The sequence below is a fragment of the Leucoraja erinacea genome, chromosome 24 (assembly GCF_028641065.1).
Source record: "Leucoraja erinacea ecotype New England chromosome 24, Leri_hhj_1, whole genome shotgun sequence".
Lineage (NCBI taxonomy): Eukaryota > Metazoa > Chordata > Chondrichthyes > Rajiformes > Rajidae > Leucoraja > Leucoraja erinaceus.
In genome coordinates this window covers 19,000,203-19,015,244 of record NC_073400.1, presented here as the reverse complement: position 1 = coordinate 19,015,244, position 15,042 = coordinate 19,000,203, and the positions used below count along the sequence as shown (strand labels likewise).

The following is a 15,042-nucleotide window of genomic DNA, read 5'->3' as shown; positions in this document are numbered from 1 at the left end:
GACGGGACCCGACCCGAAACATCGCCTCTCCATGTTCTCCAGATGCTGCCTGGCCCGCTAGATTACTCCAGCATTTTGTGTCTTTTTTTTGTAAACCAGCGTCTGCAGTTCCTCGTTTCTACTCTCAAGTGAAAAGCAAGTTTCATTCTATGAATATGCAGTTGAAACCAGTTTTAGTACAATTCCCTGACAGGCAAAATGTATAAATATTACCATTAACTTTAGGCAAATCTACAAACATCACCTTTAAGGCAAAGTCCCGCTGTGTTACTCCAGCTTTCTTTGCCTATTTTTTGGTTTAAACCAGTATCTGCAGTTCCTTCTTACACATTACCTTTAAGGCAAACAGCTTTCAGTTTGTGATAACAAATGTTGCTCTTTGCTGAATTGAATATATTAGGGATATCGTGGATATGTATTTTCATAAAATGTGAAGTCTGTTAATAAATATTTCTTGCACGTCTGCCAGATGTGAGATTAACAGAAGGTTATTTGTCCTGTAGCCACCGGCCTCATTATGGGATGCATGATTTACCCAGATGGTTGGGACTCTGATGCAGTCAGACAGATGTGTGGCAACAAAACGGACAAGTACAGCTTGGGAGCGTGCTCGGTCCGCTGGGCGTACATCTTAGCCATAATCGGCATCCTGGACGCTCTCATCCTCTCCTTCCTGGCCTTTGTGCTGGGCAACAGACAAGACAGCCTTCTGCCTGAAGACTTTAAGGTGGAAAACAAGGGTAAGCGATTTTATGCTTTGTGTCTTGCAACGGATTTCATCCCATTGTTTAGTTTAGTGATTGATACAGAGCAGGCCCTTCGGCCCTTCGGCCCACCTAGTCCGCGCCGACCAGCGATCATTAACACTATCCTACACACACGAGGGACATTATACCAAGCCAATTAACTTAAAAAACCTGTACGTCTTTGGAGTGCGGGAGGAAACCGAAGGTCTCGGTGAAAACCCACCCGGTCACGGGAAGAACAAGCCAGTTCGGTATTCCGAAAAATGCAAGGAATCATGGGATTTGTCAAAGGTCAATCGAGAATAAAAAAGGTGAACGGGGTGCCTGGTAGCGGGGGAGAGCGGGGTGTAACCACGAGAGAGAGAGAGGGGATAGATGCGAGTGGGAGACAGGGGAGAGACGGTGAGAGGTGGGGGAAGAGAGGTTTCAGTTAGATAGACAACCACTGGTAAAGCCATGGCTCGTTGTTTCTATGAGAGTGGAGAAAATGTCCTGAATCGAGAGAATGCAACTTCAGAACCCCCTCGTCTCGACCGCGCTAGAGATTTCCACGGGTGCAAGGAACAAAATGATCTAACGTTTACATTGAGTGAACTGAGTGTTACTGTCCTCGTCATACACCGGCGTTTTGGTGTTCATCAAAATTAGACCAACAGATTTATTAATTGCTATCAATGCAAGTGGTTAAATGCGCCCCCCCCCCTCCACCGCTCCTGTCCGGTTCGCGCCCCATGGACGGGACACTCGGGAGGGGACAGGGACGGCCCATCAGCGGCTGGATAGGGACAAGACGCTGGTCTGCACGGCCGCTGTGAGTGTTTAGCCCGAGCGACCTATGACCTGTGCATGCGTGGTCGGAATACCGAACTGGCTTACTTACAAGCTCTTTACAGACAGCACCCGTAATCAGGATCCAACCTGAGTCTCTGGTGCTGTGAGCACTATAAGACAGCGGTCACCGTGTTTGAGTAGAGTTAATAAGTCATAGGAGCAGTAGTAGGCCATTCGACCCGTTGAGCCTACTCCCACAAGCGCAATGCTCCCGTGGGGAATTGGTTTGTCCTGAGGTCAATACAAAGCTTGAACCTCATGTGAAAAGACATTAGCAACGCAAATGTGGAAACACAAGAGACTGTAGATGCTGGAGCAAAGCACAAAGTGCTGGGGGTATTCAGTGGGTCAGGCAGCATCCGTGGAGGGAATGGGCAGGAGATGTTTTGAGTCGGGACCCTTCTTCAGAATGGTTGGTCCACCATGACTCGCTGAGTAACTCCAGCACTTTGTGTTTTCAGCAACACAAACATTCTGGATTATAGTACTGTATGGAATTAACAATGAGAAAGCAAACGGAATAGCAAGCAAGAACTTGCACAGCCGTAAGGGTCAATAAAGGATCAGTTTGCAGTAGATTGGTTACACAATGTGTAAAGTGGGATCTGAAGACGCAGTCTGAAAAAGGGTCCCAATCCGAAAAGTCACCTATTCATGTTCTCCAGAGATTCTGCCTGACCTTCGTGTCATCATAGGTAGATAGCAGGGCGGTCAAGAAGGCATATTGGTCTTCATCAGCCAGAGTAGTAAGTATCGAGGTTGTCGAGTACAGAATGTAAGAGATATTGGTGAGACCACCTTTATAGTACTGTGTTCCATTCTGCTCATCCTGTTATAGGATATTTTGTTAAGCTGGAAAGGACGCAGAGAAGATGTATGAGGATGTTGCCAGGATGATGACCTGAGCTATGGGGAGAGGATGTGCAGGCTAGGACAATTCCTTGGAGCTCAGGGGGATGAGTGGTGATCATATAGAGGTGCATAAGATCATGAAAGAAATAGATCGGGTGAAGGCACATAATCTTTTACTCAGAGTATGGAAAACAAGAACCAGGGGACATGGGTTCAAGGTGAGGGGGAAAAGATTTAATAGGAACCTCGGGGGCAATTTTATTTTTACACAAAGGGTGGTAGGTATATGAAACGAACAGCCAGAGGTGGTAGTTGAGGCAGATACTATCACAATATTTAAAAGACATTTGGACAGGTACATGGCTAGGATAGGAGCAAGTGTCGATGGGGCATGTTGGTTGGTATGGGTAAGTTGGGCCGAAGGGTCAGTTTCCACGTTGCTATTAGTTCCATACGTCCTCTCTATAAAAATGTCCCTACTGGTGTCCCAGTAAGCAGTGAGGCCAAATTAAGTGGCTTTGTACAACAAGTCCAGGCCAAATGATGCAATTAGAAGCAACATCATTGTTATGAAAGGAAGTGAGTTACTGCCAGCATTCAGCACTGTTGCAAAAGAGGTGCCAATCACACCGGGAGCCCGGACAGGAAAGTCTGCACGTACTTTTCATTCCATGCCAAACATTTTTTATATCAAGAAACAATCAAATCAGCATTTATAAGAAGAGGTCACGACAATCGGTCTCTGGGATAGAATTGGCAGCACATTTAATGTTGTTGTTCTTATTCTAGCCCATGGTCTGAGTCAGATATACAAAGAAAGCCCGGCAGGATATGAACATCCCCTCTGCCTCCTGCAGCCCAGTAGACAACACATTGTAGAAAAAGGAACAGCAGAAGCATAAAAGGATGCAAAGTGCTGGAGTAACTCAGCAGGGCAGGCAGAATCTCTGGAGAACATGGTTAGGTGACGTTTCGGAACAACACCCCTCCCTGGACTGATTGCAGGGGGGTGGGGAGTGAGAATGAAGCTGGAATGGGACGTAAAATGGTTTTCCCTTGCCTGTATCCACTAATTATCTGCCACGCTTTGTCCTGCATCTCCCACCTTCTAGCTTACTTTCTCCCTCTACAACTGGTCTCGGCCTGAAACGTCACCTATCCATGTTCTCCAGAGATGCTGCCTGACTCACTGAGTTACTCCAGCACTCTGTGTCCTTAAATGCACAAAAACACTCTGGTGTATCCCTGTTCCACACACGGAACAGGGATAACCCCCCTGGAATTTTAGATTCAGAGAATGGTGCAAGTACAGGATAAGGAACTGGAATGGGGAGAATATAAATGAAATATTAACAAGATTAGTGGGAGGTAGCAATTGTGGATGAGAGGCTCTTTTTCAAGCTTATGTGTGCATGTTATGAGTCTGAAGAAGGGTCACGTCCCAAAAGGTCATCTATCCATGTACTCCAGAAATGCTAACTGACCCGCTGAGTAAGGCCACTTAGTGTCTTTTTTTTTTTTGCAGATATCCTGGGGAAAAAATCCTAATAAAAATGCATGTAAAAGGTGATGAATGTCAGGAATACAATTAAGATGAAATGGGTCGATAGATTCAAATGTGCATAGAGAATTTTCAAGGTTTAAAAATGATTATAGCTTGGTGTTCCTATCTGTGTATTTCAGGGCTGAAGATATATTGTTGTTATTCATAACAAGAGCTTATCAATGCAGAGTATGAATATCAATCAGCTGTTGTCAGAAACAATTTCATACTGAGATTCTCATAGCTTCAGATTATTTCAGTAGAACTAGATAGACTGAATTAGTTTAAACGTTAAAAGCTCAGCTGAAATCGCAATTTATCCCTACACTAGAAATGGATATCAACATCGGACCATAACATGACGCCATATGTAAACAGCTTTTAAATGGTCCACTTAACAACTGGGATACATCATTCTAGATTTTATCGACAGTAAAGAAAGCACACACCAGAATGTAGATGCACACAGATGCACCGAATTGTCAACTATCCATGTTCTCCAGGGATGCTGCCTGACCGGCTCAGTTACTCCAGCATTTGTGTCTTTTGTTTTTGTAAACCAGCATCTGAAGTTCCTTGTGTCAGTGCACAGTGCCATGCCCTCAGCTGGGCTGATTGCAATGAATAAGTGCTTGGATAAAATAGTTTTTCCCCCAGACAGGAAAATATCATCTAATATAGCGTAACTTTTCTTCCCAGTACCATAATCAAATTTGAAATTTCATACATTACGTTAATACAGGCAATTTTTCATTGTGACAGTTTATATTAAAGCCGGAAAGGAAAATTGCACTTTGAGTACAAATCAAGACAATATATTATATATTGAAAAAACAGTGGGATCAGAGATTTTGACCACCAGCCTCTATGTTTGCAGCCATTTTATGATGGGAGAAAGAGAAACATAGAAACATAGAAATTAGGTGCAGGAGTAGGCCATTCGGCCCTTCGAGCCTGCACCGCCATTCAATATGATCATGGCTGATCATCCAACTCAGTATCCCGTACCTGCCTTCTCTCCATACCCTCTGATCCCCTTAGCCACAAGGGCCACATCTAACTCACTCTTAAATATAGCCAATGAACTGGCCTCGACTACCCTCTGTGGCAGAGAGTTCCAGAGATTCGCCACTCTCTGTGTGAAAAAAAGTTCTTCTCATCTCGGTTTTAAAGGATTCCCCCCTTATCCTTAAGCTGTGACCCCTTGTCCTGGACTTCCCCAACATCGGGAGCAATCTTCCTGCATCTAGCCTGTCCAACCCCTTAAGAATTTTGTAAGTTTCTATAAGATCAACCTCTCAATCTCCTAAATTCTAGAGAGTATAAACCAAGTCTATCCAGCCTTTCTTCATAAGACAGTACTGACATCCCAGGAATCAGTCTGGTGAACCTTCTCTGCACTCCCTCTATGGCAATAATGTCCTTCCTCAGATTTGGAGACCAAAACTGTACGTAATACTCCAGGTGTGGTCTCACCAAGACCCTGTACAACTGCAGTAGAACCTCCCTGCTCCTATACTCAAATCCTTTTGCTATAAAAGCTAACATACCATTCGCTTTCTTCACCGCCTGCTGCACCTGCATGCCTACTTTCAATGACTGGTGTACCATGACACCCAGGTCTCGCTGCATCTCCCCTTTTCCTAGTCGGCCACCATTTAGATAATAGTCTGCTTTCCTGTTTTTGCCACCAAAATGGATAACCTCACATTTATCCACATTATACTGCATCTGCCAAACATTTGCCCGAGAACACATTAAAAAAAGCTCTACCACAGTGCACCTGTGCACTTTTCTCCATTTATGCGAACTGGCGGTAGATTAAAAAGTGGCTTAATTATTAGATTGCTGCAACTTTGTGGTGGATTTTAATTAAGTGTTGGTTTCTAACGTGAATCCACTGCATGCCTTCTCGAGGTGACAACCAGGCCATTAAGCTTTAAATTACTAAACAGCATTGAAATGCCGCTACGTCCTTTCTAACCCAGGTCAGGTTAGAAGACCATTCAAAGTCGCTCCCAGAGTAAGATGTAGTTTCCAGATGAGAAGCCAATGAAGGCTGTGGAAGTATCTTGCAGAAGTGAGAGGGACCGGGCCTACACTGTAGTAATAGTGCAGTGGAGAACCTGTTTGAGTGTAGAAATGGCATTTGCAAATCAAACTGGGACTGACACAACAGAACAAGGATTGGCTGTCTATTGCTTGCTGCAGATTAATGTCAGAAATGCAGAAGAATTCACAGTGGATTAGGTAACCTACAGATTTTAACAATGCACAATTCAGATTGCCGATGGGCAGTCATACAGCACAGAAACAGGCCCTCCGACCCAACTCGTCCATGCCAACCAAGGTGCCCCATCTCAGCTGGTTCCATTTTCCCACATTTGGCCCATATCCCTCTAAACCTTTTCTATCCATGTGTCTTTTAAATGCTGTTTTTATACCTGCCTCATCTACCTCCTCTGGCAGCTCGCTCAACATAGACACTACCCTCTGTGTGAAAACATTGCCCCTCAGGTACCTATTAAATCTTGTCCTCTCACCTTAAACCTATGTTCTCTTGTTCTTGATTCAAGTCAAGTCAAGTCAATTTGTCACATACACATACGAGATGTGCAGTGAAATGAAAGTGGCAATGCTCGCGGACTTTTGTGCAAAAGACAAACAACAAAACCAAACAAATTATAAACACAATCATAACACACATATTCTTTTACATAATAAATAATAGAAGGAAAAACGTTCTGTAGAGTTAGTCCCTGGTGAGAAAGGCATTTACAGTCCGAATTGCCTCTGGGAAGAAACTCCTTCTCAACCTCTCCGTTCTCACTGCATGGCAACGGAGGCGTTTGCCTGACCGTAGCGGCTGGAACAGTCCGTTGCCTGGAAGATCTGTTTGCTCCTCTGGTTCCTGCAGGGGGGTGAGTGAAGTTCCCATAGTGCGTTCGGCCGAACGCACTACTCTCTGCAGAGCCTTCTTGCTTGGCAAGCAATTCCCGAAGATGGTAATGTTCCCGGACAAGACTTTCCACCGCCGCTGCGTGAAGCACTGTAGGATCCTTGGAGACACTCCCCAATTCTGAGGTGGTAAAGGCGCTGCCTTGCCTACTTAAACCATGTCATATCCTCTGGACTCCCAGATATTTAAAACAACCCTATCCACAGGATCCCCATTTATACTCAATGGAGTGTACGTCCTCGGATGATGTGCCCTCCTAAAGTCCATGATCAGCTCCTTCGTTTTTTTGATGTTCAAGAGGAGGCTGTTCTCCTGGCACCAGAGTGCTAGATCAGCCACCTCCTCCCGGTAGGCCTTCTCATCATTGTCTGAGATCAGGCCCACCACCACAGTGTCATCAGCAAACTTAATTATTGAATTGGAGCTGAACCTAGCCACACAGTCATGTGTGTACAGGGAGTACAATAGGGGGCTGAGGACGCAACCCTGGGGCGATCCTGTGCTCAGGGTGTGGGACTTCGATGTATTCCCTCCCATCTTGACTACCTGGGGCCTGGCGGTGAGAAAGTCCAGGACCCAGGCACACAGGGAGGTGTTGATTCCCCTACCGAGGGTAAAATACTCTGCGCATTTACCCAAACTATTCCCCACAAGACTCTATACAACTATAAGATCACCCCTCAACCTCCTGCGCTCCGAGGAATAAAATCTTGGCCCGACCAATCTCTCCCTACAGCTCAAGTCCTGGCAACATCCTTGTAAATGCTCTCTGCACTCTATCCAGCTTAATGGCATCTTTCCTATAACAGGGTGCCCCAAACTGAGCACCATCACCAACATCTTGTACAACTGTAACATAACGTCTATATTCTCTCTGGAATTCGGTTGTGGAAAGGCACGATGCTGCCATCCTGAAATGCACGCTCAACAAATTGCTTAAAGTAAACAAATACATTGCAATCCATTCTATTTAGTCCAGAAATTGTGTTTAGTTGTTTGGTATTTAATTCCAACACTCGGTTAGCTATTGGCAATGGAAGTACAGTCTTGTAACTCCATCTACAGTGCATTTCTGTAAACGCAGGTTGTACATCTTTTATTCATAATTATAGAAGATTTTTCAATAATATTGCTTAAGTTTGGAAACCGTGAATACCAAGCATTTTACATTCCGTGGTATTGATTTTAAACAATGCCAGAATGAATATGGAAATTTGAGGGAGGAGCGGTGCCATTGAACAATTAATATATATATAACTTTTTCTAAAATAAGTGTTATGTTAATATTAACTTGCAGTTCCAGTTATGTGGGATCAATTCAGCTCAGCCATTCAAAGATGGTATTCAGAACATTTCAATGTTTTAATTTTTGGTGTAAATTGCTGGAGTAATTGAAGGAGAGGCAGAGAGCTGGAGATGCTGAAATCTTGTGTATAACACAAAGTGCTGGAGTAACTCAGCAGGTCAGGCAGCATCTCTGGTGGACATGGATAGGCAACGTTATGGGTCGGGACACTTCTTCAGACATTATGATCCAGCCCAATAAACACATTCAGACATTGGGTCGGCAACACAGTGACATAGTTGGTGGAGCTGCTAGCTCACAGTAATGGAGATGTGCGTTCGATCCTGATCTCGGGTACAGTCCTTGTGGAGTTTGCACATTCTCTCTGTGACCACGTGGGTTTCCTCCGGATACTCTGGTTTTCTCTCCCCACATCCCAACTTGTTGGTTAAAGCACAGAGAATTGCCAAGGACAAACTGCACCCCCTCCACACACACCTGGATCTCTTGCCATCAGGCAAGAGATATCGAAGCATCAAAGCCGCTGCTAAACAGCTTCCTACCACAGGCTGTGAGGCTGCTAAACAGTCACTCTGCACTCACAGTCACTTGACTTGACTCTGCGGCTGGCACGGACACTTTAATAACTGGCACTGGCCACTCAAATCAGCGGCCCCGGACATTTTTTTATGATTGGTTTACTGTATTTTAACATTGTGTTTTTTACCTGCTTTTAACTATTTATTCTGTTCCATCAGGGACTGGATTGTTTTTTTAGTGTTATTATGTGAGAAGTGTTTTTAAATTTCATGTGCGAGGCTCCGCTATTCACTGGGAAAACGTCTTTTCATTTTGCACTGTACTTGTTGCTTGCAAGATGACAATAAAGGTTGTTGATTGATTGATTGATTGAATTGGCCCTCTGTAAATTGCCCCGTGCGTAGGGAGTCGATGAGAAAGTGGGATAACATAGAACTAGTGTGAATGGGTGATCCTTGATTGGCGTGGGCTGAACGGCCTGTTTCCATTCTGTACCTCTAAAGTAAACTGATTTACGTTTTTACCATGGTATGTATTTGAAAAATGTCAACATTTTAGATGAACTAGTTATGCTATCAATTTATTCTTTAAAATAGTTTCCTAAAATACCAACAAATTACAATACATAAAATTATTATACATAGGGCATTAAGTGTCATGCCATAGTTTATGCACAAGATTTATTACACCAATCCCTTCATTTCCTAATCTCCTAATGTGGATCTTAAGACATTTAGAAATCAGCAACATTTAGCAAATATTTATCCTGGGATTCTTACTGAAATATTCTTGGATACTTACTAGCAAATTTCATATGGAAATTGATGAGCAAACTATGGGTAATAGCTACTAAAACTATTGCCTTTGTGTCATGGAATAAAAAGGAACTGCAGGTGCTGGTTTATACCAAAGATGGACATAAAGTGCTGGAGTAACTCAGCGGGCCAGGGAGCATCTCTGGAGAAAATGGCTAGGTAACTTTTCGGGTCGGGGCCCTTCCTCAGATTGAAGAAGTGTTCTGACCTGAAACGTCACCTATCCACGTTCTCCTGAGATGCTGCCTGACCCGATGTTACTCCAGCATTTTGTGTCTGCCTCTGTGACATGTTTCGGTTGAGTTCCCAAATCTGTACACATCAGATTCCTTAACATAAATCATTTGCATAAATCAGTTTTATCAATTTGGTTCATATTTAGCCTTAACAAACTAGTCCAATTCAGAAGAAATGGGATTTTCCAACTCCAGTTTTCTTTTATTGCCACAGATTGCTTGGTGACATCGCTGTTTAATAAGAAAATAATTTAACTTAAATAAGAAACCTCCAATCATGCCTGGCTCTTTGAATGTTTTCAATACTAAAATAGATATTTTGGGGAGATATTGATCAAGTGTGGCTGCCTCGGGAGCTGGGCAATTTTGAATCGATTTACTGAGTTCCACTTACACGCGAGTTTTATTTACTTGGGTCCCATCTGGAAACGTCACCTATCCATTTTCTCCAGAGATGCAGCCTGACCCGCTGAGTTACTCCAGTATTTTGTGTCTATCTTTGGTATAAACCAGCATCTGCTGTTATTTGCTATTACATTTTAACCTCATCATTATGTTTACTGCAAAATCCAAGCCACTTGACTTACATTTGGAAGAGGGCAGGAGTGAGGATGTGGAAAAGAGTTGAATATGGGATGCTAGGTAGAACTACATATATATGCCTATATATATTTGTCATCTTTAAACTAGATTTGAAGCTATAATGTCAAGTCCTTGATAGTTTATAAAGAGAGAAAAACCCAAATAATTTAAAGTCAAAACTATTACCAACGTTAAACTTTATTTATTTCAATTGGCCCTGGATGTTGTTTGCAGGTCAGCTCATGGTTTATTTTAAAAACTCATGTATCTGCTAATTAATTCTGTCAAGTCCATATCTGTATTCCATGTGTTGCAGAAGCAGACAATGCCTAGGGAAGGCATCGTTATCGTGCATTTTGGTGAGTATTTTCAAGTATATTTACGTTAGTGATACAGTATTAAGATATGCTGGAAGCTAAGTTTAAAATCTCAATATCCAAAACTGTTATCTTCCTTCATACCTTCTGGCACTTTAGTTTAAACGATCAGCCATGTTCACAATGAATGGCTCGAAGGGCTGAATGGCCTTCTCCTGCACCTATTTTCTATGTAAACACCTTTTACGGAATAGTGTAGATATTGCATCATTCCAGGGTCAAAAACAGGCATGAGACAGCTGTACTTAAAAGCCAACCTGGAACAAGCTGGCTGAGGGAGCAAAATAAACAGATACAATTAAGACTTGAAAGACATTTGCACAGACATAGGAAGGTTTTAAGAGGGATATGGGTCACATGCAGGCAAATGGAATGGGCCCAGTATGCCAACTGGGGCAACCTAGACAAGATGGGCTGAAGGGCCTGTTTCCGTGCTGTACAGCTCTGTGACTTGCTATCCAAAATCACAGTTGACATCGTCACATCTTGAGACAATTGTGGCCACGTGGTCAGTATGACATTGACTGTCTTGGCAATTGCCAAACCTCTTTCTAATCTGGTACTGGGAAAAGTGATGTACAATCTAAGACAGTCAAATATTGCAGTAATCATGTGTAGTGCAGTTCAAGCTGTGAATGTATCTACTCTGGACCAACTCAGCCACCAGACCAAGCGTTGTAGATATAACCCAGTCTATCAAACAGACCAGACTCTCCACCACCGTTTTCATCCACACCATGCTGCCTCAGTAAAGCAGCCAATATAATCAAGGACTTGTCCCTTGTCATTCCTCTTTGTCAGGCGGAAGATTCGGAAGCTTGAATCTGTTTTTCCCTCTTGAATCGCTTTTCCTTTGCTCTACCTAATGAACTTGAGTTTGACTTGATTGTAATTATGTGTAGCATTACCCGATTTGAAAGCATGCAAAACAAACCTTTCACTGTACCTCAGTACATATGATTTCAAGAGAGTTTGATTTAACTCTTAGAGCTAAAGGAATCAAGGGATATGGGATAAAAAGCAGGAACGGGGGTACTGATTTTAGATGATCACCCATGATCATATTGAATGGCTGTGCTGACTCGAATGGCCTACTCATGCACCTATTTGTCTGTTTCTATGACAATCATAAACCTAATCGCAAAAGCAGTATAGCATCAACTGTGTGTAGACTTGCTTCAAAATCTCCAGTATGGAGAGCGATGTTCTTCATACTAACTCAGCACAAATGTTTTGCATTATTGCTGTAACAATGTGGAGGCAATATTGCCAATAGTAATACTTAATGTAATATTTTCTGCATAAATGTTTGACGGTAAATGATGCATTAGAGATACAGCGTGGAAACAGGCCCTTCGGCCCACCGCGTCCATGCAGACCACCGATCACCCCGTACACTAACCCAATCCTACACACTAGGGACAATTTACAATTTTACCAAAGCCAATTAACCTACAAACCTGTTTGTCTTTGGAGCACCCGTAGAAAACACAGGGAGAATGTACAAAGTCTGTACAGTCAGCACCCTTAGTGAGGAGTAAACACGGGTGTCTGGCACTGACACTACCGCTGCGCCACTGTGCCACCCTTAGCATTAGCATGAAAAACTACAGGCACATTGTTGACGCTTTGAAGTCCTATTTTTTAAGGTTGCGTTTTTTATTTCCAGAGCCGTTCCATAAGTTTGTGGTATTAAAGAAACTCCACACGGTATTGAACAAAGGTGTCGTCAGTATTTTCCTCAGCACTGAAGAGAGCGGTGTTGCAAAAGGATCACCGAATCCTGCAGTTTGCCCTGAAGATACACATCAGAGTTACAGTCGTTGAAATTGTTTTATTCCACTGGAAGTCCGTCACATGGCCAGTCAGACGATTAATTTATTTACACGGTCTGGTGCCGCCCTCTGTATAGGTCCAAATGAGCCTGATTAGAGTGATCACAAGCATCATCTATGGTTCAATCTGGTGATATATATTTCTGTACCACTGTATATTGTTATAAATGTATGTACTTCAAACGTTGAAATAGCTCGAGTAATTGATAAATCTTAACATTGAAGAAAAAAAAATGTAGTTACAATGTGGATGTTTCTATGTGTAGGCAAAGTTTCAAGAGGTGCGAAGAGTTATTGTATGTTTGCCGTCCCCCATTACACCATTTATGAACATTACAAACCTGTTATTAACAGGGACAAGAGACCAGTTCTTCAAAATCTGTTCCCTGGCTAGTGTGACAAACTTATGTTTTAAGATTAAACAAAGCTTTTCTCCACTAAACAATTATTAAAACCAGAAAATCAATTAATCCATAGTACAAATGACAGAGTTTTGCGGCAGCAGTGAATTAAAATGTGCAATCAAAAGTAAAATTCATAGTAGAACTTTAACAATCTATATTCAACTATTTGGAAATCCCAGTTTTTCAGCATTTATACTGCATTCCTCTACTGGAAAAAATATTCAACGTTTATTTTTTTTGAGGATTTCAAAGACTAACATACAAGAACATAGATCAGAACAGTAAAGGAACAGGCCCTTTGGCCCCCAATGTCCATGCTGTACATGATACCAATCTGTTCTGCCTGCACCCGATCCATAACCCTCACTCCAATGCTTTATTTGTTACGTGCAACTGCATCGTGACCGTCTACTCTATCTTTGCCTCTTAATTTTATATACTTCTATCGGATCTTCCATCAACTTACGCTGCTCCGGAGAAATCAATCCACATATACCCTCAAATCCAGGCAGAATCCTAATTCAGTCCAGACAGGCCCAAGCAAAAGGCCCAAGCATACCTGAATGACAGCTTTATTGTGCTTACCATGGAATTGACGATGCAATCTTAATGGTTCTTCTGAAACCCATACATCTACCAGTTTTATTTGAAATTCGCAAGCAGAAAGATAATGTGTGTTAAGTTGCATAAAGACACTGGTTTGGGAGAATGAGCAGAAAAATTCACAAATATGATGCAAGATTTTAGTAGTTTTCCCGTAATATCGCAATCATGGAAGCCTGCTCTAGTGTACACGTGGAATGTTGTATTTGCACTTGTGCTGTGATATCCCCTTAGTTTTAAAATTCATTGCAAATAAGTGAAGCAGTACTGCCAACCAGTAGGGCAGATGAGGGTCGCTTTTGGCATCATGCTCAGCACTGACATTATGGGTTTTAGGGCCGGTTCTTGTGTTGTACTGCTCCATGTTTAGACAACATGGAATAAATACTGCTTGTAGTCATTATTTTAATTTAGTGGTCTGGTCTTCTCTGCTGTTCATCGACATCCTGTTGGCAAAACAAAGTCTTAAATTTATAATTTGTTGTTACTAGTTTATTGCATTGCAAATTGTCATAATTAACACAAATAAAACAAAGGATTTGCTTTCACAATTTTACATTTTAACCACCTCATGACAAAGGCTCACAATGCCCGATTGTTACTTAAAATAAACCACCTCTATAATCTGCCAGAAAATGGGTGCAGTTTTTAAGACATTTTTTTAGGTGGTAAATGGAGACTGGTTAAATTATTGTGGCTTGCAATTTGTCAAAGCACAGGTGAGAGTTACAGAGGCAGTTCTCTAAATGCACACATTACTTTACTTTAGCGATAATGTAGAAAGAGGCCCTTTGGCCCATCATGTCCACACTGACCAGCGTGGTCGACCGACCCCCATACACTAGCACTATCCTTATATACTAGGGACAATAAACAACTTTTTTACCGAAGCTAATTAACCTCCAAACATGCACATCTTTGAAGTGTCGAAGGAAATCGGAGCACCTGGAGAAAGCCCATGTGGTCACAGGGAGAATGTACAAACTCCGTACAGTCAGCGCCTGTGGTCAGGATCGAACCCGGGACTATGGCGTTGCAAGGCAGCAATTCTTCCACTGTGCCGCCTACGTGGAAATTCTCGGTTGCAACTAGAGAATTAATTCAGGTTTACCTGCTGCACCTTCCCCCTCTCTGGCCCCACCTGGACATGCACCCATTTCTTCCCTTCTCACACCTTTTGTCTTTTTCATCTCTGCCTTTTGTCCAACCATCTGCCCACTCCCCCCCCCCCCCCCTTACCAACACCCACCTATCATTCACTAGGCTTTGTTCTGCTCCTCCACTCTTCCAGCTTTCTCTCTCACCCCCCCCCTTTCCACTACCATCAGTCTGAAGAAGGGTCCCAACCCAAAAAGCTACCTATCCATGTTCTCCAGATGCTGCCAGACCCACTGAGTTACTGCAACACTTTGTGTTTTTTTTTTTGTAAACCAG

General features: G+C 42.8%; 1 protein-coding gene across 1 annotated transcript in view; it reads left to right on the top strand.

Moving 5' to 3' along the window:
- Positions 1-13,784, top strand: part of LOC129708705 (LHFPL tetraspan subfamily member 5 protein-like) — a 51,665-nt gene extending 37,881 nt beyond the window's left edge. Inside the window, exons 2-4 of the mRNA XM_055654644.1 lie at positions 504-740; positions 10,706-10,748; positions 12,436-13,784. Coding sequence (XP_055510619.1) covers positions 504-740; positions 10,706-10,722 — 254 coding nt within the window. The 3' untranslated portion in view covers positions 10,723-10,748; positions 12,436-13,784. The remainder of the gene's footprint in view (positions 1-503; positions 741-10,705; positions 10,749-12,435) is intronic.
- Positions 13,785-15,042: the final 1,258 nt, after the last annotated feature.